General features: G+C 43.7%; 1 protein-coding gene across 1 annotated transcript in view; it reads right to left on the bottom strand.

Moving 5' to 3' along the window:
• Positions 1 to 14,532, bottom strand: part of LOC144606705 (chloride intracellular channel protein 4) — a 110,461-nt gene extending 95,929 nt beyond the window's left edge. Inside the window, exon 1 of the mRNA XM_078423013.1 lies at positions 14,126 to 14,532. Within this exon, the coding sequence (XP_078279139.1) occupies positions 14,126 to 14,194 (69 nt within the window). The 5' untranslated portion in view covers positions 14,195 to 14,532. The remainder of the gene's footprint in view (positions 1 to 14,125) is intronic.
• Between the last annotated feature and the right edge of the window lie 12,042 nt (positions 14,533 to 26,574).

Raw genomic sequence — 26,574 nt, forward strand, 5'->3', positions numbered from 1 at the left:
CCCACTGATTGTTGCCGGAAGCTTGCGCCCTTTTCAGGATGAACGATGACAGCGATGTCAACATTTGAAACATAGATAATGGACACGAAAGAAGAATTTAAGCTGAAAGGCTCTTTGCTGTGTGACCCTAGTCCTGAGAACTACAAACATTGTGAAGCTTTGCATTGTCTACACAGCACCAAAGAACAGATAACTGCTTATTTGGTATATCCTTTCTATTGGATTCAGATTTATATTTTGTGTAGATATGGTTTGCTGTTAAACTTCTTCCTTCTTCCAATGCAGTGAGACTTCATGAGGTGTGAAGTCAATGTGGATGAACTTCAGCCTCTTTCCCTTTCACCAGTAAAACAATGTAGTCCTCTTGGGTCAGGGCATTCACAGCTTCCATGGTGGCATCTGACAAGTTGTGTGTAATTCATAGAGTGCACATATCTGATTTTGTTTGACAAGTCTGTGGAACAGCACTCCTTAGTTTGACATCGGTCTTCAGATGCTTAAGATGAAGAATTTGCGAGTTGGCAGAGCTGGGAACAACTTCTCCTTGCCCAGATCTTGTGTCATTGAGTGTCTGATGTTGAGTGTCTGTCTGCACGCTTTCAAAGATAGACACACAGTGCTGGAGTAACTCTGCGGGTCAGGGGCCACCTCTGGAGAGAAAGGATAGGTGACTTTTCGGGACTGAAATGTCACCTATCCTTTTTCTCCAGAGATGCTGCCTGACCCGTTGAGGTACTCCAGCACTTTGTGTCTCCGCTTGGTTTAAACCAGCATCTGCAGTTATTTGTCTCCAATTATTTTTAGATGTAGATTTAGAGATACAGCGCGGAAACAGGCCCTTCGGCCCACCGAGTCCGTGCCGCCCAGCGATCCCCGCACATTAACACTATCCTACACACACTAGGGACAATTTTTACATTTACCCAGTCAATTAACCTACATACCTGTACGTCTTTGGAGTGTGGGAGGAAACCGAAGATCTCGGAGAAAACCCACGCAGGTCACGGGGAGAACGTACAAACCCCGTACAGACGGAGCCCGTAGTCAGGATCGAACCTGAGTCTCCGGCGCTGCATTCGCTGTAAGGCAGCAACTCTACCGCTGCGCCACCGTGCAACACATCTGCTTTGATACAACAGGATGGCTTGCTGGGCATGGCAAGAACTGTTGAGAGTCAACCACACTGCTATATTAGTCTAGAGTAGCAGGCAGGCCAGACAGGGCAATGATGGACATGCTCCTTGCCAGAAAAACATTAATGAACTAGATGAGACTTTATGGCAGTCTGGTGCTTTCATTCTCATTTACTGAGATTACTTTTCTTAATTTCCAAATTATTTAATTAATTTAATTTAAATCCCCTGACTGCCATGATGGAACTTAATTATGCATTACATGTAAATATTGATGAGTTAATTCTTTTTCTTAAAATAATTACCATCACAAATAATTAAGGAAATTAATCAGATGAAAATTGTTATTTCCTATTGACTGAATATGGAGTGATAGAGCTGGTTATTGTCCTATAGCATCAGTGTGTACAGGCAGTTTAGACACTACTTTGGCATTGGGCTTGGCTTTCTTGGTTGAGCCCTTATCCTGATGTTATAGCTCAAGTACTTTGCGTTTTAACAGTAATTTATCATTTTAAAAACTTCTTTATGTGGCACCTTTTAATCAAAAGGCAGGCGTTGAAACATTGAGAAAGATAATCTGCTTTTTGTCCAGAAAATAAACCTCTCTAAGTCATCAAAGAAATATGACCTGCTGCTAAATGCATGAAAGGTTTGCGGCGGGCTGTGTGGGAGATGGAGTTGTGAAATTGTGACTTAGGTTCCTCTCTGCCAAGTTTCAGAACTTCAAAAAGGAATAGCGTTTGCGCCCGTGGCCTTGTTTCCCTGTTGCAAGATGTTATTTTCTTCGTTTTGGGTGGGAGCATAGTTGTTTTGGATAGTTTGCTATGGGATGGAGCCAAGGGTGTTCATCCCAAGGACTGAGCCACAGCTGAGGGGTTCTTCAATCTGTTCCTTCCAGCCTGTTCCAAGTGCCTCTGTAACCTTGATAAGCCCTTTAGTATTCCTGGGTCTCTCTGGGATGCACCCTTGGATGTTTGAGCCATGGATGGCTTTGAATGCATTGGAGATCCATAAGTGTAGAGTTTATTGCTGACTTACAGTGCTCTTTCCACTCATCATCTGTACTTCGGTCGTGTGTGTTTTGTTCACCCTTGGCATACGGATGCCTGTAGATGTGGAATTTTATCCCACGAGTTATGGGTGAGTTTACAATCCAAGAACGCCCCATGTTTACTGTGAATTAGCTCTTGGCCATTGGCTTCAAAGCAATCATGGTGTTTTCTGGTAGAGAAACCAAAATTAATTTCAAGGCTGCTACTTATGTTTGATTCCAAGGCAGTTCTGATGCTCCGATTATTCTGTGTCCCCTGTTGTTTGGGTCCAGTCTTTGAAGCACTTCCTTTAAAGGGACCACGAGGCCGTCAGCATTGATTGTCCAACAGCAGTACGTCCTGAGCTGGGGAGGATGTGTTGATGATGGTAGTGCATGTTAGCATGGGCTGAAGGAACTTGACACATTGACTCATCCTATCCAGTGCGTTAATGACAAGGTAAACTAATTATTTCTTGAAGGTAACATTTACGCAATGAAGACAGTGCTTTGGTTCTGGTTTGTCCTTCCAAAAGCTGCGCCATTGCCTTGCTCTTAGACCTGGACACCACCATCAATTACTCCCCCCTTCCTGCCAGGCCTACTGCTGTGAACCTCAGTCAGGGTGCCACTTGGGGATTGCATGGAAAGAAGAGTACCCATACAGTTAGGGGGCGAGGTGACAGGATGCACCAGAGAAGGGGAGGACTATCAGGAATGGAGGGAGCGGGTCCAAGGGAGGGTTGGAGCAGGTTAGGAGATGAGGGGGACACGGTAAGGGAGGAGATTCAGGTCAGAAAAGTGAAACAGTGGTGGACGTCCAGACGTTGGTGTGTGAGTGGGGAGACAAAGTGGTGGCAATGAGCAAGGCCACCTGTGACTGTGTGTGTGTGGGTATGCGTGAATATGTGTATGCGTGTACACATGTATGCGTGTGTGTGTCGGGATCAGCGTCTATATCTGTGCGGGATGTGCACATCTGTGTCTGTGCGAATGTGAGAATGTGTGTGCGTTTGCGCATACACGTACATCAGTGTCTGCATATCATGGGGTTGATGTATGCGAGTGTGTGTGTGCATGTGTGCGTGTGTGTGCATGTGTGCGTGTGTGTGTGTGTGTGCGCGCGTGTGGGTGTGCATGTGTGTGCGCATGTGTGTGTGTGTGTGTGTTTGTGTGCGTGTCAGTGTGCAGGCATGTGAATCAGTGTCTGTGCATTTGTGCGAGTGTGCTCATGTACACAAACCATTGTCCACTCCATGTGACAACTGGTGTGAAATGGCTTCCCCCCTGTTTAAGGAAGTCCAGGGTCTACGGTGCCAGGGTCACAGTGGGCAGCTCCACCAGTGACAGACTTGGATGTCACTGTTGCCATTGCCCAAGATGTCAGAGATTTTGCTCCCTGAAGCATCCTTAGCTTCTGGATGCGCACAGCTTGATAGTCCTCTCCCTCCCTGCTGCAATCACTTGGTGTCCATGCTCCTGCCTGTCAGAGATAAGCTAACACAACACGGGATCGATTCAAACCTCAGATCTTTGGGGCCGAGGAGCTCAGCTGCTCCCTGCTGAAAAGTGCTAAGCCAGCAGTGAATATCTCCTCCGAATACCTTGAAGAGAAAATAGAGATTACATCGCAGTGCAATATCACAGTGTGGATACCTTCTAACTATTATTGAAAGCCAGTGCGTGAACATTTTAAACTGAACAGAACGGGGTGTAATCTAATGAGCAACAGACACCTGCCCACTGACCTGCCACAACCAAGACCATCCACTGAATCACAAAAGCACAGCTTCAACTAATCTCGTTAAACAAAGGCACCAGATCTTTTGAACTAATAATGCACGTCCACCTAGTAACACGCAGGGAGACATGTGTACACATCCACACAATGAGTCACAATTGTTGATGCTTTTTCAATTACCAGCTATTTGAATGATTAAATATTTGCTTCAGGATGCATGGATATCACACCCTCACACCATCAATTAGAGCACCTGAGATAAAGAGCTGCAAATGCCCTGTCATCATAGCAAAGCCTTTAAAACAGCACGCCGGGTTTGTCTGCACAGACACGGACAATGGAGCAATCAATGACAATAATCTCCCACCACCAGAGATCACAAGAAGGAAATGATTTTTCTAATGCAAATAAAAATGAAGATGAAAACAAAAAAAACATACTTCAATGAGCCTTCCACTGCATCAAAACTCAAAAGGATAAACAAGGGATCAACAATGGGTGACACAGTGAAAGAGCTCATAAGGTCATCAGGAATAGGAGTAGAATTAGGCCATTCGGCCCATCAAGTCTACTCCGCCATTCAATCATGGCTGATCGATCTCGCTAACCCCATTCTCCTGCCTTCTCCCCATTACCTCTGACACCAGTACTAATCAAGAAAGCCCTAACAGCTGTGTCACAGCTCTAGCGACCCAGTTCAATCCTCACCTCTGGGTCTTATACTCAGTTAGTACAAATCTGTAAGGGGTTTGCACATCCCCCCTGTGACTGTGTGGGTTGTAGGTTTCCTCTAGATTCTCGTTTCCTCCCATACCCCAGACACATTCAGCTTGATACGTCAAATGGCCACTGTAAATTGGCCCTCAAGTGTGGATGAATGGTTGGATGTGGGGAAGTTGGCAGGAATGGGGGGAGGGTAGGTTACAGGGCAAATTAATTGGGGAATGTAATTGCTCTGCGAGCTGCCATAGACTTGACAAATCGAATAGCCTCCTCCTATGTTGAAAGGCAATGTGGAGATAAAAACTTGAACTGCAAGCTTTGCCGTTCAACTCCCAGGGCTGTCCAGAGTTAACTCATTGAGTAATCGTAGGACTTTCGTTGGTTTTCACTCCCTCGTTAACCAGACTAAAATGGCCAGGTTGTGAGAGCTATTTGCTAGGAAACAATTCATGACAGAAGTGTGTTTGGACATGAGGTGATGAGAAGAACAAAGGGCTCAACAATGATTCACGGCATAATTATAGCCGCTTCGAGCCTGTATCTGCTTACTTGGGCAATAACAGTGTTCATGTAACCAAGAGGTGTTGAGGAGCTGACATTGGAGGGGGTCTGGAGGAGGTTTATAAGAATGATCCCAGGGATTTGGGCAACGTATAACCAGTGTTTGATGGCTCTGGGCCTATATTCACTGGAGTTTAGAAGGATGAGGGGAGATCTCATTGAAATTTACCGAATAATGGAAGGCCTGGATAGAGTGGATGTGGAGAGGACGTTTCAACTAGTGGGAGAGTCCAAGACCAGAGAGCACAGCCCCAGAATTAAAGGATGTACCTTCAGAAAGGGGATGAGGAAGAATTTCTTTATCCAGAGGGTGGTGAATCTGTGGTATTCATTGCCACAAACGGCTGTGGAGGCCGTCTTCGGATATTTTTAAAGCGGAGAATGACAGGTTCTTGATTAGTAAGGGTTACAGGGAAATGACAGGGGAATGGGGTTGAGAGGGAATAGACAATAGGTGTAGGAGTAGGCCATTCGGCCCTTTGAGCCAGGACCTCCATTCAATGTGATCATGGCTGATCATTCACAATCAGTACCCCGTTCCTGCCCTCTCCCCATACCCCCTGACTCCGCTATCATTAAGAGCTCTATCTAACTCAGATAGATCAGCCATGAATGAATGAATTGCAGAGTAGACTCGATGGGCTGAATGACCTAACTTTGCTCCTATGACTTATGAACACAAACTTATGAAAGAATAAGGTTGTATTTCCTGACCTTTCTATTCTATACCTTCCAGTAACATCCCTCTCCGAGCTATAAAAGTTATTTTGCTTGCGCATAGGTTAATTGGTTTCAAAAAGCTGAACAATAAAAGCCTTCTGGATCATGCCCAGAGCAATATCTAAGTCATTGTCACCAGGTCAGCTTGAAATGAATTTCCACTAGAATAAAATCAGCTGCTAGTCACTTACAAATGAGCCAAACACAATCTCGTTTCTGGCACTGAATGAACACAGGTGGGGTTTCTGGGCATACCAGACAGAACTCACGTGAGACCGCGGCACCACTGTAAATTAGAGTCCACACATATCGCACACATCCCAAGAGATGCTGGTGAAAAGAAAGGCCATATTGCTCCGACACAAACAACACAAACATCAGCAAATGTGATGATAATCAGGCTGAACAGAGGCAGCAAAACTTTTCTTGACATCGCCTTTTATAATTTTGGCCTCAAATGAAGACACCACATCATTCACCGATGGCTTTAAATTTAACTCTTGCATTTATGAACACCTCATTTTCACTCTCACCTTCTACCCCTCAGAATAAGAGGCAGATAATCAACACAAAAAAAAACAGGTGCTGGAAATCTGAAGTAAATATGCAGAAAATAACAGGGAAAAAATCGTCATGGCAGCCGGCATCTGTGGAAAGTAAAGTTATCATTTGATGAAGGGTGTCAGACCCAAAACATTGACTGTTTCTCTTTCCACAGATACTGACTGACCTGCTGGGTTTTTCCAGCATTTTCTGTTTTTTTATGTAAGAGAAAGGATCAACAGCTCCAGACTTCACCTGACTTTACTGCAGGTATTAACGTTTTGTGGTCCATTAATGATTTAACCATCACCCACTTCACACTCTAGATCTGAGAAGTGATGGGATTAGCAGTGAAATAGTACCGAGTACTTTTAAAGTAATTAGATGCTTCAGAAGGTGACTGACTACCAACGTCACTGTTAAACACCTCTCCCTTTGGGCACTGAATTGCATCAATGTGTCATCCATTTTGTAATCAATATTTTATTGAAAGAACTTACTGACTTTAAAAAAAAATGATTGGAATACATAAATGTCACAAGAATGGAAATTGATCTCCAAAAGAGCTCGTTCCAAATGTGTTTTATTTCCTTATGCCAATTGAAAAACATCACGCATTACTAAAGAGTTAAGGTTTAAACGCTGTCACATAATGCAGCTAGAATTTTCTTCAGCCATAAATGACAAGATTATTAAATTGCCATCTGTTTTAAATCTGCTTCCAAAAAAAGGTTGAATTCATAAGCACGGGTGATGTCGTTTTAAATTAAGCTGGTTAACCTCAGAGCAGTCAGTAGCACAGTTTCTCGTTATATCCCACTTGAAAGAGGCGCCCATTTTTGCAACGTGTGTAAAGGTTTACGCCCAAATATTTCAACATACACCAGGAAACCTAAAATATGCCAGTTTATCTTGGCTTGCGTGCAGTTTCCAACAGGCAGTGCCTTCTTTAAGCTGTGTTGCTACAGATGGAAACTTGGAAGCAGGGGCACTTTTTATGGCAATCGAGACACCATAGTTAAAGTGAAGGTTTAAATTCTGGGTGAGTTACTCCAGCATTTTGTGATACCTTGTAATGCTTTCAGAATTAGAAGCGATGTATTCCACAAATTTTCGTAAATTTGGTCATACACGTGACTAAGAACGGCCCAGTGGTAATGCAGAAACCTGGAAGCCAGTTTGTACTCAGCTGGATCCATAAAGAACAACCTGACAATGATCAGATCATCTATTTGAATGGTGATTACTGCAGGAGAGATACTGGGCAGGAAACCTGGGGAAACATAGTGCAATAAAGTATCTTCTACTCTGCTGAGAGAAAAGATGTGATGCCATCTGACATTAACAGAAACGGTAGTGTAACTAAGATGATACTGGCACACACCCTTCAACAACTTCTACAGATGTGCCAGTGAAAGCTTTTCCATTGGGATGCTTCACCGCATGGTTTGGGAACAGCTCCATCCAAGATCACAAGAAATTGCAGAGAGATGTTGACATAGCCCAGATCATCACGTAAAGCAACCTCGCTTCCATGGACCCCCATCTACATATCTGTCTCGGCAAGGCCACCAGCATAATCAAGGACCAGTCTCACCCCGGACACACCTTCTTTTACTCCTCTCCCATCAGGCAAGAGGTAGAGAAGTGTGAAAATGCACACCTCCAGACTCAGGGACAGTTTCTTCCCAGCTGTTATCAGACAACAGAACCATCCTCTCACCAATCATGGAGCTGTCCTGACCTCCCATCTACCTCATTGGAGACCTTCGAACTATCTTTAATCGGAATTTATCTTGCACTACGATGAGTAAGTTAACCTATGATGAGCTAATGCTGGCACTGGCCTGTACTCACTGGAGTTTAGTAGAATGAGGTAAGACCTCATCAATACAGAATTGTGAAAGGCTTGGATAGAGTGGAAGTGGGGAGGATATTTCCACTAGTGGGAGAGTCTAGGACTAGAGGTCATAGCCTCAGAATTAAAGCACATTCTTTTAGCAGGATGAGGAGAAATTTCTTTAGTCAGAGGGTGGTGAATCTGTGGAATTCTTTGCCACAGAAGGCTGTGGAGGCCAAGTCAGTGGATATTTTTGAGGGAGAGGCAGATGGATTCTTAATTAGTACAGGTATCAGAGGTTATGGGGAGAAAGCAGGAGAATGGGGTTAGGAGGGATAGATAGATCAGCCATGATTGAATGGCAGAGTAGACAATGGGCTGAATGGCCTGATTCTACTCCTATCCCTTATGACATGACTAAATGTTATACCCTTTATCCTGTACCTGTACACTGTGGACAGCTTAATGACATATAGGCCTTTCACTGACTAGATAGTACACGACAAAACGGTTTCCATTGAACCCTGGTACATGTGACAATAATAAAGTAAATTAGAGTGCAAGAAAAGAGCACATCAGCAAAAGTGCATTGTGTCACCATATAGGAGAGCAAATCTTCTTCTCTAAAACCAATATCTTCAGGTGAGATGGGAAAGATTTAATAGGAAACTGAAGGGCAGCTTTTTCCATGCAAAGGGTGGTGGGGATATGGAATGAGCTGCCAGAGGAAGTAGTTGAGGCAGGTACCATAATAAAATGTTAAGGACATTCGGACATGTACATGGGTAGGAAAGGTTTAGAGTAGGGTTGCCAACTGTCTCACTCCCAAATAAGGGACAAAAAGTGACGTCACCGCCCGGGCCCCACGTGACCTCACCCAGCCAGTGGCCACGTGCTCCCGCTCCACCAATGGCAGCTGCCCGGGTCGGGAGACGGGTTGCTACGCAACCTCCGTTAGGCGAACACACACGGCCCCGCTCCCCGAACATACTCCGTTAGCCGACACTGTCTGGGCCTATAGCGGCCCCCGGGCCTACAGCGCCCCCCTGGCCTACAGTGTCCGGGCCTACAACGCCCTCCGGGCCAAATACAGGACAAGGGCGGTCCCATATGTAAACCAATTTAGGGTGGTCCCATACGTAAACCAATTTAGCCCAATATACGGGATGTCCCGGCTAATATGGGACAGTTGTCAACCCTAGTTTAGAGGGCCAAATGTAGGCAGTGGGACTAATGTAGATGAGCATCTTGGAGCAAGTTGGGCTGAAGGGGCTGTTTCTGTGCTGTATGACCCTATGACTATCTTCAGTAGAATTCAGCATCTTTCAAGCAGCTTCTCTTTAGCAATTGGTTTTTCTAAAAACCATCATGATACTAGGATAGAAAAAATGGTGTGGATTTTCTGCTTACTGTATACGTTCAATCAAGTTTTAATAGATTATTCTCCCAGATGCAGACATACTGCCTCGGCTCTCCGATCAATAAAGACGATTTAAGCCGTGCTATCTGTAGTGTATTTGTAAAACCAAGTCTAATGTCTTGAATATAAATCATAGATTTCTTTACAAAGATTGACGTTGACCCTGCTGTTCTGAATTAGAGGGCACCAAAGATATAAGAAGCTAAATTTCAGACTTCCTGACTGAATGGATTCAGTTAGCTTGATGAAAAAAACTGCAGTGTTTTATTGATGTTTAAATACCAAGCTTCTGCTACTGTACTTTGAAATGCAAATTTTCATCCTGGTGTGAATCTATACAACAGTTTGGAAAGTTTTTAGTGAATGCTCATATATTTAGTGCTTGCATTGTTGATAACATTCCTTTTAATGAACAGGATTTCTGCAATCTATGTCAGAAATGCTTAAGATTCTTAATTGGCGTGAATAAGAAATGTGATACTTTATTGGAATTGATCATAGAGTCACAGGTCATCTTTATTTTAGCTCCTTGCATATTGTTAAATGTAAATAGTGGGCTTAACCTGCCCGCCGCCCCCCCCCCCCCACCCGAGAAATAAACAGAACCTAACACCCAAAGAGAAGCCAATTTAATGTACCCTTATGTTCATACTCCACACATTTTCTTCTCAACTACAATAAAACTTCACAAAGAAATACTTCATCAAAAAGAGTGTGGGAATTGATCAGCAGAGTTGCTGCCACACATCGCCAGAGACACGGAGTCGATCCCGATTACGGGTGCTGTCTGTACAGAGTTTGTAAGTTCTCCCTGTGACCGCGAGGGTTTCCTCCCCCATTCCAAGGATGTACAGATGTATAGGTTAATTGGCTTCTGTAAATTGTCCCTAGTGCTAAGGTGTACAGGTGATTGTTGGTCGGAACCGACTCGGTGGCCCAAAGGGCCTGTTTCTACACTGGAGCTCGAAAACTAAACAAAAAACTAAGTTCAGCAAACAGGCCAAAGAACCGAGCAGGTTTTTGACAGCAGGGAGGAAGCAGAAAAAGGCAAAGATCCGGCGAAGGTCCCACAAGGTGAATGGATGGATCATTCTTGTCCCTTCCCTACAATTTCAGGAAGAAGAATTCACCATCATCTGGTCTTTGCTTTCTTAGAGCAAAACCTTTGATAGTCAAGAGATGGCGTAGAAACAGTGTCACGCCAGGACTGCCTTAAACTGTTGACCCTCACGAAGAAATCACTGATCTCAGCAACATAGGATCTCAGGGGCTTTGAAGACACTGATGAGAATCTAGAAACCAATTTGCGAGAAGTATGCTTTGGTGATGGCTTCATTGGGGTTAGTGCTGAAAAACTGGGAAAGCTATGGAGGTGGAAAAATGGGTTTTGAAGTAGAATACAGAGTTCAGTTTGAGGCCATGCAGTGTACAGACAAGCTAGGAAGAAGCTTGAGCAGCTGGATGTTATGCAGTGTACAGACAAGCTAGGAAGAAGCTTGAGCAGCTGGATGTCATTACGACTGAGAGACAAATAAGTGCTGGTCGGAGCCAAGGTTGCTGGCTGTAGCTTTTCCTCTATACAAAGTTAACCTGGTTCATTTGGTGGTATTTTGCCTGTGTCAAAAGATTGAAAGTCTGGGTCCCATTACAGATTTCATACTGTCCAATTTGATATGTTTGTTCAGAAGCTCAGCAGTTTTGAGGGCGATGCCATTTATTAAATGTAAAGGGCCTGTGTGTCCACTCAAATGGATTCAACCAGGTCCATGACACCAGTCAAAATGTTCTCCTGTCCAGGCCAGTAATTCCACGGCAGACATCCTGGCTCCCAACATCTTCCCCAAATTCCCATCTATTGTACAGATTTGGTTATTCATTTATTTGCTGAACGTGGGGTCGTCATAGAACATAGAAAAAAATACAGAAGATAGGCACAAATCACTGGCCTAACTCAGCAGGCCAGGCAGCATCACTGGAGAAAAAGGATGGGTGACGTTTCGGGTCGGAACCCATCTTCAGGCTTCAGACCACACAGACAGCAACCAGTCTGAAGAAGGGTTCCGACCCAAAACATAACCCATACTTTTTCGCCAGGGATGCTGTCTGACCTGCTGAGTTACTCCAACACTTTGTGTCTGTCATCGGTATAAACCAGCATCTGCAGTTCCTTGCTACACATAGAAAAGTACAGCACAGCAACAGACCCTTCAGCCCACAATGTCTATGCCAATCTCGTCTCCTGCCCGATCTTCCTGTCAACACTTTTTCCGCAACTTTGCACTACAATCGCCTGAATTTGCCCATATGCTGAATTTGCACTCTCTCACTCTCTCTCTCTCTCTTTTTTTTCTTTTTTTTTGAAGAGCCCAAACAACTATTTATTCAAGCAAATACAAGTGAAACTATCAACTATCAATAAAGTAACAATACTCTCTCTCTCTATATAATATATATATATATATATATAACATATATACACATATACATATACATATATATATAATGTATATTTTTATCACAAACACAGTATACATATATATATATATATATATATATATATATATATATATATATATATATATACTGTGTTTGTGATAAAAATCAATATACTGTTAGAAACCCAAAACCAAAACTGAAAATGTTGGAAATACTCAGGAGATCAGGCAGCATCTGTGGAAAGAGGGAGGGAGAGCAAATGTCTCAGGTCAAAGTTCCTTCATCAGAATTGGTGAAAAATCTTTGACCAAAAACATGCAATGTGTTTGCTTTCCACAGATGCTGCCTGATCTCTAGTTTAGTTTAGAGATGCAGCATGAAACAGGTTATTCAGCCCACCGAGTCCACACCAACCATCGATCACACATACACTACTTCTGTATTATCCCACTTTCATATCTTACACACTAGGGGCAATATACAGAAGCTGATTAAACTACAAACCTGCAGGTATTTGGAATGTGGGAGGAGACCTGAAGGAAACCCAAGCAGTCACAGGTAGAAGGTGCAAACTCCACACAGACAGCACCCAAGATCAGGATCAAACCCGGGTCTCTGGCACTGTGTGGCAGCAGTTCTACCGCTGCGCCAATCTGTGGAGCGTTTCCAATATTTTTTGTAATTATATCGATTCTGAAGATTTTCAATAATTGCAATCTCACTGGCAAGCCCAAATGATGCATTGCTAATGCTCAGAAATACATATTTTCAAAAAATAGTGGACAGAAACAAAGAGCAAACGTGCAAAACGAAGCAAACTTCCCTTCCCTTGCCATCCCTGGTGTTAGAACGATATCTGAAATGTCTAGTTCGCCCCATATAAGCTGAGATCTGGCCTCCATAGACTCTATGACTCAGTTCAATGTCCAGACGCTGTGCTTAATCATTCTAGTGTTTCAGTAAGATGCCTGTTGCCCGGGCAAATTACTTCCCAGAAAACATGACAAAGAGCTGCTGGACATACATGGTTAAGTTCTTCCAAAATACAAATTTTTAAAAAACTAATGTAACACCGGCCAAATGCTTTACCGTTCTATCATGCCGATCCATAAATGATAGCGATAGTTGCTTGTGAGCAATGCATTTAATCTCAATGTTTATAAACCCCACCCAAAGAATTTTCACATGCTATATTGATATTAACATAATTCTTTGATAGCACAATGAAATCTGAAATCACAGCTGTGTGTACAATAGTGAGTGACTGCGATCAGAGCATTTTCTGAAGGCTGAGTTAATGATTTTATGCATGTTCAAAAAGTGGTTTCATTTATTTAACGTTATCAGCCCGAAGGGTACATCTCCTATCGATCTCAGCTGACCAGAGAGAGTTGAGGGAAAAGCGCCAATTCTAATCAACCAGGTGCAAGTTTAGTGCCACAGTCCATCTGCAAAACCACTTCTTGAAGAAAACAAGTTCCATAGCAGCTACTTGGATCACTCTCTCAAAACAATGATTATTTTTCAGCACAACTTCCACACAAAGAGCAACGATTCTGTGGTAACAGTCCCGTATAACTGGTGAGCGATGATTTGGCTGACAGCCACTGAATAAAATTCATTTAAAATGTTTACTGACCCACAACTCATTCACACGAGCTTGAGAATATCGCACGGGCATAAATAACAAAGCAAGGCAGCAGTGCAAAACACACCAACAACAACAAAAAAAAGATTGTGTCAAATTCCTAACTGCTTTGGAACAAATGATGCAGCCCGGATTTTTGAGCAGAAAATCAATCATCTGGAGTGAGTCGTTCTGCACTATAATAATTCTGTCTCGTCCAAATATAAAGTAAATTGCGAGGGTTTTTTTTTTTTTTTTAAAGGCAATAAACGGCAGAGTGAAGAGGTTTCCAGACAGCTGTCTGCAGGCTGCTTCTGGAATAAAGAGTCAGATTCTGGCAGATCCTACCTTAACAAACAACTCTATCAAAGGATCCTTGTGTCCGTCCACTCCATTCAGTGGGGTTGAGTGAGCCATGTTGAAGCAACTTCGAGTTCTCTTCAATAGCCTGCTGCCTCTGACTTTCTGCCCAAGTTTGCAATCTTGCTCCTTTTTTTTCCCCCCTCCCTCTGTCTCGATTCAAAGCAACTGCAGCGGACTACACTCCAGTAATAAAAGAGATTCGCTTTTGCGTTTCTGAGCCTGTTCAGTGTTGTTCAGAATCTGTCTGTCTTTAGTAATTCGACCCTCTCTCTCCCTCCCCTCCCTCTCCTCCTCCTCCTCCTCCTTCTGAGTTCAGATGGTTTCTTTCGCCACGTCCTGGGAATCTGGGTGGTGAAGTCCAGCGTTGTGCAGTTTCCTATGCTCGCTCTACATGGTCATTGTGTCAGCACTAACTCGCTAAGAGGGAGGAAAAAAAAACCCAGCTGGAATATTTAAAGCTGGTGATGTCATGCGGCACAGGGAAGGAAAGAAAGAACAGGGCAGGCCTTTGGAGAGCGTCAAAGCACAAAGCATGAGCAGTGAACAAATCAGATAGGGCTGGACCACAAAGTATGCATGAGTCTGGTCTGCTTCTAAACTTATCCGTTGTAATTCCTCTTCAGCTGATTCAATGATTAGAGGAAAAGGGGTCAAGGAAGCTGGTGAAATCCCATATACTTCTGAACAGAAACTTTAATCTCTCACCATTACATCTATATATTATATTAATATATTACCAAAACTATCATCTTGTGCGTATATATATATATTTTAGTACGTGCCCGAAATACAGCCAACACGGTACACGATAGTGCAACAGTTTTACGCCCACCCTACCAGGTCTCAATTGATCAAGTTTTGTTACATTTTAAAAACAATTAACTTAATAAACTTTAATAAATGCGCCCCCCCCCCCCCCGCTGGGTGGACCGGCGCCTGTCCCGGCGTGCCCCGCGCCTGTCCTTCCTCCCGTGGTGCAGCGCGGCGGCAGAGCGTCAGACAAGATGGTTGCACCCAACGGGGGCTGCCGCGCCCGCAGGAGAGGTTTGCACCCAACGGGTCCACGCCCGTCTAGTATTTTATAAATTAATTACCAGGTTAACAGTTTAACCCAGAAACAACAGAATTTCCTCTCTAGATTCTTGCATTCTTTCTCTTTCCTATTCTATGAAGCACCGTAGAAGGTCGGCATGGTGGCGCAGCTAGTAGAGCTGCTGCCTCACAAACGCCAGAGACTCTGGTTCGATCCCAACCTCTGGTTCTGTCTGTATGGAGTTTGCACGTTGTCCTGTGTGGGCTGCCTCCGGGAGTTCTGGTTTTCTTCCACATGTCAAAGACTTGCAGGTTTATAAGTTAGTTGGCCTCAGTGAAATTTCTCAAGTGTGTAGGGAGCAGGCGAGAAAGTGGGATTTTAGATTTAGAGATACAGCACGGAAACAGGCCCTTCGGCCAACCGGGTCCGCGCCGCCGGACATAGGTTTAAGGTGAGGGAAGAAAGATTTAATTGGAACTGAGGGACAACTGTTTTTTTTGCACTAAAGAGTGGTAGGTGTATGGAACAACCTGCCGGAGGAAGGAGTTGAGGTAGGTACTAGCAAAACAACAAACATTTAGACAGTTACATGGATAGGATAGATTAGGGGGGATATGGGGCAACGCAAGCAGGTGGGACTAGTGTAGATGGGGCATGTTGGGTGGCATGGGCAAGTTGGGCTGAAGGGCCTGTTTCCACGCTGTATGAGACACTATGAAGCTATGACTTTACATTTCACTCCACCACTCTTCTCGTCGTCTGACACCCTTTGACTCCTTTTCACCTCTAGCCTTCGTCACTTACCCCTTCATACCCCTTCTCGCCCATCATACCCCTTCATACCCCTTCTCAACTGTATCCACCTATCACTTGCTGGGCTTTGTCCCACCCCCGCCTCTCCATTCCAGCTTTCCGCCTCTGACTCCAATCAACCAGTTTCCTCCCCAGTCCTGCCTGACCTGTTGAGTTCCTCCACCACTTTGTGTTTCATCACAAAGATATTGCTTGAGCTATTCAATTTTGTTTTTGTAAATGGGGTGATCTACATACTTATAATTGTAGAGAATTTATTTTTAAAATAAATTTAAAGATGATGCATAAATTGGTCCTTTTCTAATTAGAATGGTCCTTTTTCAAATTTACATTTGAAGGACCAGAGACCAAAGCCTAACAATAAAAGGATGTATCTTTGGAAAGGAGACGAGGAGGGATTTCTTTAGTCAGAGGGTGGTAAATCTGTGGAACTCATTGCCACAGAAGGCTGTGGAGGCCAAGTCAATGGATCTTTTTAAGCCGGAGATTGATAGATTTGTGATTAGTACGGGTGTCAGGGGTTATGGGGAGAAGGCAGGAGACTGGGGGTTGAGAGGGAAAGATAGATCGATCGTGATTGAATCATGGCAGAGGAGTCCAGATGTGCCGAATGGCTTGATTCTGCTTCTAGATGTTATGAACTTATAGAGAAGCTATAATGTGGCATTGCTATTTGATTCAGCTGTGGGCTGCACAACAGCACTGCAGAATGAATGGGCTTGTGGCAATGCTCCTACAACATCAAACCCACCTCCAAAATGGTAAGTACTTCCCTGTGTAGCACAGACCTGGCCCTGGTTCCCACTGTTAAACAAGTTAGATATGGTCTTTGTGTCTGGTGCAATTTGGCACAGTTAATCATGCACTTTGTAGGGGCTTCACTTTGCATCTTAAATTTAGTTTTAGGTCTCAGGGTCCTCCATGAGGGCAAGTAATTAAAAAGAGCTTCATTCAGACACCAGTGACACTCTAGTTAGAAAAACATTCAGCAGCGACTCTCAAAAATTAAAAGCTAAGCATGTTCTCTTGAGTGTTGTAATATTTTATATTTTCCAATACAATTTATTTTTCTTATCTGTGTGCCTTACTGGTTTATTTTCTACACACACACATATTGATTACTGCATCTCTTCTCCACGATCAGTCGCTAAATGGTTCAACAATGTATTTCAGTTCCTTGTGCGACATGCCCACATCTTTTTATACTGAGGTCTGGAATTCCAAGCAGTGACGCCACTAGGAAACAAAGTTGTATACATTGTTAAAATATGATGTTTGTGAACTTCATCTTTAAAAATAAAGGCCAGTGGGAACCAGAGCTGGTTCTTTGGTGCACGCAAAAGTAAACAGCAATCCTGAGGTGGGCAGAGTAACATAGGCCCATTTAATCTTCAGTGCTACTAGACAGTCCAGAGCTGAATTTAATAGTAGTTTAGTTTAGTTTAGTTTACCTTAGTTTAGTTTAGAGATACAGCACGGAAACAGGCTCTTTGGCCCACTGAGTCCGTGTCGACCAGCGATCCCCGCACACTAACACTATCCTACACACACTAGGGACAATTTACAATTTTACCACATGAATTAGCCGACAAACCTGTACATCTTTGGAGTGTGGGAGGAAACTGGAGCACCCAGAGAAAACCCATGCAGGTCACGGGGAGAATGTACAAACTCCAAACAGACAGCACCTGTAGTCAGGATCGAACCCGGGTCTCTGGTGCTGTGAGGCAGCAACTCTACCGCTGTGCCACTGCGCCACACTAATGTCACATTATAGCAGCTATTTAACACCGCTAACATCTCCAAGGTTCATTGCAGAAGAAGAGTCAGTCATGTATTAACACAGAGGGGAGGAGGAAACATTACAACAAGCAATTCAACTTTTGTCAAAGAGGTAAGTTTAAAATCTTGAAGAGAGATGGAGCAGAGAGAAGTTTGGGGATAGAATTCAGGCACCAGGTGGCTGCAGGAAGAGCTGCCAGTGTGGAGGGCAGGAAGTGGGGATGCACAGGAAGTTAAATATGGAAGAGTGCCAAGTTCTCAGAAGTGGAGAGCTGGGATGGGACACTGCCAGTGTGAAACATGAACGTAATGTGGACAGCTTGCAAATTAATACGTTTGTGGAATGGCTCCCAGAACAGACCATGGACAATGGGCGAATGGAGCTTCACCTGAGTTTTTATGAGGTGACAAAGTTGAGGATAAGGTTCGGATTTTGAAAGGTGGGAAGAAGACAGTCATCCAGGAGGGCATTGCAGTCCAGAGAGGGCATCAGCACACAGCGTGTATTGTATCTTTCACCATGCAGCATCCTGTATCAATGCAATGAAAACTTATTTCTTGCTTATTGAAAAATAGCCATGTGGGCATTGCAGTCACTGCTTCTCAACATTAGAACATTGTCAAAGACACTTTCATTGATATTTATTCCAAGCAACAGTTTTAAGGGTACATGGAGAGGAAAGGTTTAGAGGGTTCTGGGGAGAAGGCAGGAGAATGAGGTTAGGAGGGAGAGATAGATCAGCCATGATTGAATGGTGGAGTAGATTTGATGGGCCAAATGGCCTAATTCTACTCCTATCACTTATGACCTTATGATTATGATGAAATGCACTACAATTTAATGATTTTTAGGGATCATGCCCTATGCGATAGGTTTGTGCATGGATTGGTTAATGAATGAGTTCACTTAAAATTGCTCCGTATGCAAAAGCTGAGATAAGATCACATAAATAGCTCTGTCTATAAAAGTAGCAACCAAAATTGTGAGAGAATTTCAACATAAATTACTTCAGTCCACTGTCAGAGAACTATTGCTGAGCTGGATGATCAGCCATGATCATATTGAATGGCGGTGCAGGCTCGAAGGGCCGAATGGCCTACTCCTGCACCTATATTCTATGTTTCTATGTTTCTATAACAGCGAAGTCCAAAGATACAAAGTATGTTGGGAAGGAACTGCAGGTGCCTGTTTGCACTGAAGATAGATACAAAATGCTGGAGGAAAGAAGAAGGGTCTCGACCCGATACGTCACCTATTCCTTTTCTCCAGAGAAGCTGCCTGACCCGCTGAGTTACTCCAGCATTTTGTGCCTATCGCCAAAGAAACAAAACTGAGTGCAAATCCTATTGGCAAGACTTGTTCAGCCAATTGTCACCATTGGAATAGTTATTTGCCTTGTGTGTTGTCAGTTTTGAACAGCCATATATTTTATTTGCCAAAAGAAGGGTCACATTTCAGCAACCTGCAGATCCAAGACAGAGATAATCAATGAAAGCGTGTTCAGTGGAAACTCAAAAACAACAACAGAAAGAAACATTTCATCTTCCGAAAGCTCATTCTGACAATGAGGAAATTGGATTGTACAGTATCCGTGTCACAACTTGTAAGGGCAGCAAGCAGACGTTTGAGTATAGATCTTTAACAACCAGAATGACAACGTGCAAATTGATACTGCCAGACTATTTGATAAGGTCTCAACCTGGTTAGACGGAAAGAAATGGCAAACAGAAAAACTGCTGTCACGAGGTTTTAAGGACCTTCACGCAAATTTCATTTCGGTGTTTAGCATAATATTCAACGAATAAAGCAACCATCATTGTAGCTAACTTTAATACCAACTAGGAAAGGACTGGTTGAAACAATTTAAGCCAAATTGGAAAAATATTTTCAGCACTGATGTTCAAAGATGCACGTAGTAACGGGTATGATGACATGTTCAAAGACTGCTCCACTGACATAGGATATGATGTACACATCAGACCAGACACAAAGCCACTCTTCTGCAAGCCCAGGCTAATCCTGTCTGCTTTAAAGAGTCGGCTTGAGTAGGAATTTTGATAAGCTGCAATAAAATCGTGTGCTTTGAAATGCTGCCTAGAAGGAGTAGACCACCCAACTATAGGTATGTCGAAGACAGACAAACGTATCGTGGATATAGAGCTGTATCTCTAAATTAAACTAAAGACCACAATGAATGAAACCATAATTGACCGATCACAACCGATGCTCATTTCACATGCTATGTATGCAGAGAAGATTGGGTATTCATAAAATCTGAGTTCAGTTTAGAGATACATTGCAGAAACAGGCCCTTTGGCCCCTCGAGTCCGTGCCGACCTGCGATCCCCGCACATTAACACTATCCTACACACCAGAGGCAATTTTTACATTTATACCAAGCCAATTGACCAACAATCCTGTACGTCTTTGGAGTGTGGGAGGAAACCGAAGTTCTCGGAGAAAACCCACGCAGGTCATGGGGAGAACGTACAAACTCCGTACAGTCAAGCACCCATAGCCATGATCGAACCCGGGTCTCTGGCGCTTTTAGCGCTGTAAGGCAGCAGCTCTACAGCTGCACCACCGCGTCGCCCTATGTTCACCGTCCCAGCTCAATGAAAGGTGGAAGTACCACTCCATCAACATGCACAAAGGGGTCAGACATGCTCACGATTACCATTCAAAGTCACGTCCTTACCCAAGATCTTCCAAACAATGATGAATAAGGTCTTGTAAGAAATGAATCATTGTTAGTGCAATCAAGATGATCTGATAATCAGGCGATTATATGAGCACAATGAGGTGTAATGATGAAATAAATACATGCTTTGTAAACAGAAGGTGTGCGCCTTGATTTAAAGCTTGATGTCAGTGTCCTACAGCCAGTGAAAGAAAAAATAGATGTCTTCACCAAGGTGCCAAAATCTAAAAATGTTTCAGACCAATGATTGTTTCTCACCATGATGCAATATTTCTCACCATTCCATCTAGATCTTGTAACCATCCCGTGACATGTGAAAAAGGATTGAAATCACTCTGGAGCAAAGAGTAAAACGATGCATGAAGATGCAACCTTCATGAAAAAGATTCTGAAAGGATGCAATCTAGCATATTTGTTCATTATGATACTATGCACAAGTTGAACCTGTCAGGTTAAGACCAACTATGGTGGAGATGCAGTGTATGCTCTCTAATGGGTGTTGGGCATAAGAAACCTACCACTATCTCTTCTTGTACTCTTACAAGGAGCAAGAACGTATCAGAAAGGAATGGTGCTAGCAATTGGGGAAATCCCATCTGTTTTTACCAGACAGCTCCTTGATCACAGCAGCAGTATATACACTGCAACTAGGAACATTAGATGCCAAATCAGCGAAGCTTTTCACAGCAGCGTTCAGAGTGCAAATATGGAAAGCCCCACACTAGAAGTACTGAATAATTGAGTACAGAAGCTTTAAGCTGCAGCTGTAGCAGTAGCTCTGTCGCTGCAACCAAACTCTCACGTTGGAAGTGAAAATGTTAACAACATGTTCAATAAAGATTAGGTTAGTTTCGAGATACAGCGCAGAAACAGGCCCTTTGACCCATCGAGTCCAGCAATCCCCGCACATTAATGCTGCCCTACACACGAGGAACAATTTACATTTATACCAAGCCAATTAACTTACAAACCTGTACGTCTTTGGAGTGTGGGAGGAAACCAAAGGTTTCGGAGAAAACCCATGCAGGTGACAGGGAGAACATGCAACTCTGTACAGGCAGCACCCGTAGTCAGGATCGATCCCGGGTCTCTGGCGCTGTAAGGCAGCAACTCTACCGCTGTGCCACCGTGCAGTTGATATAGAAATCGTGGTAACTACGTCAGAAATTGCAGACAAAACCCAGAGATCCGGTATTGAACAAAGGTCTATTTCACTGGAGTATAGACAACGAACTGAAACTTGTCTAAAATGATTGCAATAAGTTATCAAGTGCATAAAGTGAGATCATGAAAAAAAATATTTTAACCAATCTTCATAGGATATATGGAGACACTGGGAACTGCAGATGCTTGTTACAAATAAAATAGCACAAAGTACTGAAGTAACTCAGTGGGTCATAGAGTCATAAAGTGATACAGTGTGGAAACAGGCCCTTCGGCCCAACTTCTCCACACTGGCCAACAATTCCCAGCTACACTCGTCCCACTTGCCTGAGCTTGGTCCATATCCCTCCAAACCTGCCCTATCCATGTACCTGTCGAACTGCTTCTTAAATGATGAGATAGTCCCAGCCTCAACTACCTCCTCTGGCAGCTTGCACCATACACCCACCATCCTTTGTGTGAAAAAGTTACCCCTCGGATTCCTGTTAAATCTTTTGCCCTTCACCTTGAACCTATGTCCTCTGGTCCTCCATTCCCCCACTCTGGGCAAGAGACTCTGTGCATTTACCCGATCTATTCCTCTCATAATTCTACAAGATCTTCCCTCATCCTCCTAAGCTCCATGGAATAGAGACCCAGCCAACTCAACCTCTCCCTACAGCTCACACCCTCTAGTCCTGGCAACATCCGCGTAAATCTTTTCTGAATCAAGCTTGACAATATCTTTCCTATATCATGGTGCCCAGAACTGAACACAATATTCTAAATGCGGTCTCACCAACCTCTTATACAACTGCAACATGACCTCCCAACTTCTATACTCAATACTTTGACTGATGAAGGCCAAAGTGCCAAAAGCTTTTTTGACCACCTTATCCACCTGCGACTCGACCTTCAAGGAACCATGCACCTGTACTCCTAGATCCCTCTGCTTTACAATGCTACCCAGATGCCTCCCATTTACAGTAACAGGCCCAGCACTGAAACCTGAGGCACACCGGTATTACAGGCCTCCAGTCCAAGAAGCAACCTTCTACCATCACCCTCTGCTTCCTTTCCTGGAGCCAATTTGCTGTCCATTCAGCCATCTCTCCTTGGTTCCCATGCGATCTAACCTTCCAGAGCAGCCTACCATGCGGAACCTTGTCGAACGCCTTACAGAAATCCATGTAAACAACATCTACAGCTCTTCCCTCATCGACCTTTTTGGTCACGTCTTCAAATAAATCTATCAGATTTGACAGACGCGACCTTCCACGTACAAAACCATGCTGAATATTCCCAATCAGCCCTTGTCCATCCAAATGCCTGTATAACCTATCACTCAGAAGACTCTCTAGTAACTTTTCAACTACAGATGTTAAGCTCACTGGCCTTTTGTTCCCAGCATTTTCCCTGCAGCCCTTCTTGAAAGGAGGCACAACCTTTGCCACCCTCCAGTCTTCTGGCACCTCTCCTGTATTTAAGGACGACTCGTAAATTTCAACCAGGGTTCCTGCAATTTTCTCTCTAGTTTCCCGCAATGCCCTCGGATAAATCTGATCAGGCCCTGGAGATTTGTCTACCTTCACACACGACAGTACGTTCAGTACTTCTTCGACGGTAACACTGACTGCTCTCAAGACACTTCCATTGACAGCCCCAAGTTCCTCCTTCCTCTTGTATTTCTCCTCAGTAAACACAGATGTATTTCCTGACCCCTTTTTGCCCTTCTGATCTCCTTTTTCAGTTTACTCCTTAGTTCCCGAAACTCCTCCAGGGATGCACTTGATCCCAGCTGCCAATACCTGTCCCATGCATCCTTCTTGTTTTTGTCGAACGCCTCAATTTCCCTCGTCAGCCAAGCTTCCTTACGTTTGCCTGCTTTGCCCTCCCCTCTAACGGGGCCATACATATCCTGAGCTGTCATCAGCACAATTTTAAAAACATCCCACTTGGCCGATGTTCCCTTCCCATCTAATAAGCTGCTCCAGTCAACTTCAGCGAGACCTTCTCTCATCCCCTCAAAGTTGGCCTTACCCCAGTTGAGCATTTTAACACGTGGACCCTTTCCGTCCCTATCCATAACTATCTTAAACCTAATCAAACTGTGGTCAATGGTCCACACATACTTCTTTAACTTGCCCTTCCCAATTTCCCAATACTAGATCCAGTGTTGCCCTCTCATGTGTGGGGGCCTCCACATACTGCTTAAGGAAACTCTCCTGAACACTTTTGAAGAATTGCACCCCATTTAAACCCTTCACACTATGATTTTCCCAGTCTATATTGGGAAAGTTAAAATCCCCTACGACCACAACCGTATTTGACCTGCAGCTGTCTGCAATCTCCTGGCACATTTGTTCTTCTAATTCCCGTTGACTATTCGGGGGTCTGCAATACACCCCCAACAAGGTGATTATCCCTTTTTTGTTCCTTTTTTGGTCAGCCAGCATCTCTGGAGAACATGATGAAGTAAATGAAACATTGCCTATCCATGTTCTCCAGAGATGCTGCCTGACCCACTGTGTTACGCCAGCACTTTGTGTCTTTTTTTCATAGAAAAATAACAAAAGTAATCAGTAAAAATGTAATTGAAAGAACATTATTAAAATCTTTTGTAATCATAACCATGGCTTATTGGACCATTTCAGGGTCGACAGCAAGTTTTTGTGAAGTTCCTGACACTGGTTGTCATTCAGATTAATTGAAGTGAGCCACACAAGTCCAAGCATCGCAAATGAACATACTCTAGATGAGACAGAAAAAGCTGGAGTAACTCAGCGGGTCAAGCAGCATCTCTGGTGAAAAGGAATAGGTGACGTTTCAGGTCAGGACCCATCTTCAGACCGAGAGTCAGGGGAAAGGGTGTCATTTCCCTTTCCCCCGAGTCCTATTCCTTTTCTCCAGAGATGCTGTCTGACCCGCTGAGTTAGCCCAGCTTTTTGTGTCTATCTTCGGTTTAAACCATCATCTGCTGTTCCATCCTATACATACTCTAGATGAGTTGAGGTCTGTGTATACATGTCACGGCTTACATGATCAACCCATTTCTGAAAATGGGCCTGTTTCAATCTACCTGCGTTACCTACGTTTTGAAATCAATGGCATCAAAACCTATTCTCATTTCTTCTTATCTTCTGTCCAAATGAATCAGCTGATAAATCGAATCAAGTGTTGTATATCTGAATTTCTTGAAGTGCAGAACTCCACATATTCACATATACCACAGAGAATATGACTAGAAGACACTTAAGGAGGTTGGAACACACCCGAAACGTTACCCATTCCTTCTCTCCTGAGATGCTGCCTGACCCGTTGAGTTACTCCAGCATTTTGTGCCTACCTTTAATTTTGTCTTCTGCTGTTCAATGAAAGCAGTTGAGTCAAAGTTGTTAAGGAGGGCCACAGTTTGAAGCCAAACTATTGAATGTAGGACCACCAAGCAAGTCAAGCTCATGAGTGGGATTTGTGTCATTTAGTCATGACGCTGTGTTCCAATTGAATCCACTGAAGGTTTCAAGTTGTGGAGAACCAAATTCAAGCAAATCTGACAAAAGTCCAAAACTGTCATTGATTTTAGATCCAAAACCAACCAATATAGAAGTGGAAATCAAAAAACTGCAAATGTTGGAAATCTCAAATAAAAACTGAAGGTGCTGGAAAGAAAAGCGCAAACAACGCTAAAATCTTCAATTTTCTATTTTAAAATTTGGCCTGACGTTGCACTTTCTACTTTTAAAAGAATGCTTAGAGTCATACAGTGTGGAAACATGTCCCATCTGCACTAATCCCACTTGCCTGTGTTTGGCCCATATCCCCCTAAACCTGTCCTGTCCATGTATCTGTCTAATTGCTTCTTAAACGTCACGATAGTGCCATCCTCAACTACTTCCTCCGGCAGCTCGTTCCACACACCCACCACCCTTTGTGTGAAAAAGTTACCCCTCAGATTCCTGTTAAATCTTTCCCCCTTCACCTGAAACCTGTGTCCTCTGGTTCTCGATTCCCCTACTCTGGGCAAGAGACTCTGTGCACCTACTCCGATCTATTCCTCATGATTTTATACACCTCAAAAAGATCACTTGATTAGTACAGGTGTCAGGGGTTATGGGGAGAAGGCAGGAGAATGGGGTTAGGAGGGAGCGATAGATCAGCCATGATTGAATGGTGGAGTAGACTTGATGGGCCGAATGGCCTAATTCTGCTCCTATCACTTATGACCTTAAGAGCCTTCATCCTCCTGCACTCCAGGGAATAGAATCCCATCCTACTCAACCACCCTCTACAGCTCAGCCTCTCGAGTCCTGGCCACAGCTTTCTGGCATTAATGTTCTTACCATAGATTATATCAAACCACAACTCTGTGACTGCTACCATCATTAATCACTATCTTCCACAATGAAATCTAACCTTATATTGTTACATCATATCATCCCGAGTCCGTCCCAGGCTCAATTTCATCAAGATCACGTATCACGCGTTGCACTTGGCTGCATCAAGTGGTGCTTCGTACCACTTGTTAGGTATCAATACCTTCATTTTCATAGACCTCATCGACCTGATGGCAAACTGCCAAGCAATTTCAGAAGACAAGGAACCGCAGGTGAGAACGTAATGTTAGGAATGTACCTCGAGAAAATATCCAAGTCTTGTGCAAAGGTTTTTTCCACTCTCGCCCAGAGTTCCAAAATGTAAAAGTGATTTCAGTAATTAGCAGAGTTGCAACATTATAAAACGTAAGCACAGAAGGTGAGGAGAGAGAAAGTAGTCCATAGCAACCGTCAGGCTCTGCAGAACACTAACCACAATCCTACCTCAGCAACAATCTACTACAGACTTTGTTTTGGTTGCACTACGTCTTTTTGTTTTGAACTATCACGGTCTGGTTACCTCATATTACTGCTTATTAGTTTAGTTTCGTTTAGAGCTACAGCGTGGAAACAGGCCCTTCGGCCCAC

Source organism: Rhinoraja longicauda, chromosome 27 (genome assembly GCF_053455715.1).
Source record: "Rhinoraja longicauda isolate Sanriku21f chromosome 27, sRhiLon1.1, whole genome shotgun sequence".
NCBI classification, from domain to species: domain Eukaryota; kingdom Metazoa; phylum Chordata; class Chondrichthyes; order Rajiformes; family Arhynchobatidae; genus Rhinoraja; species Rhinoraja longicauda.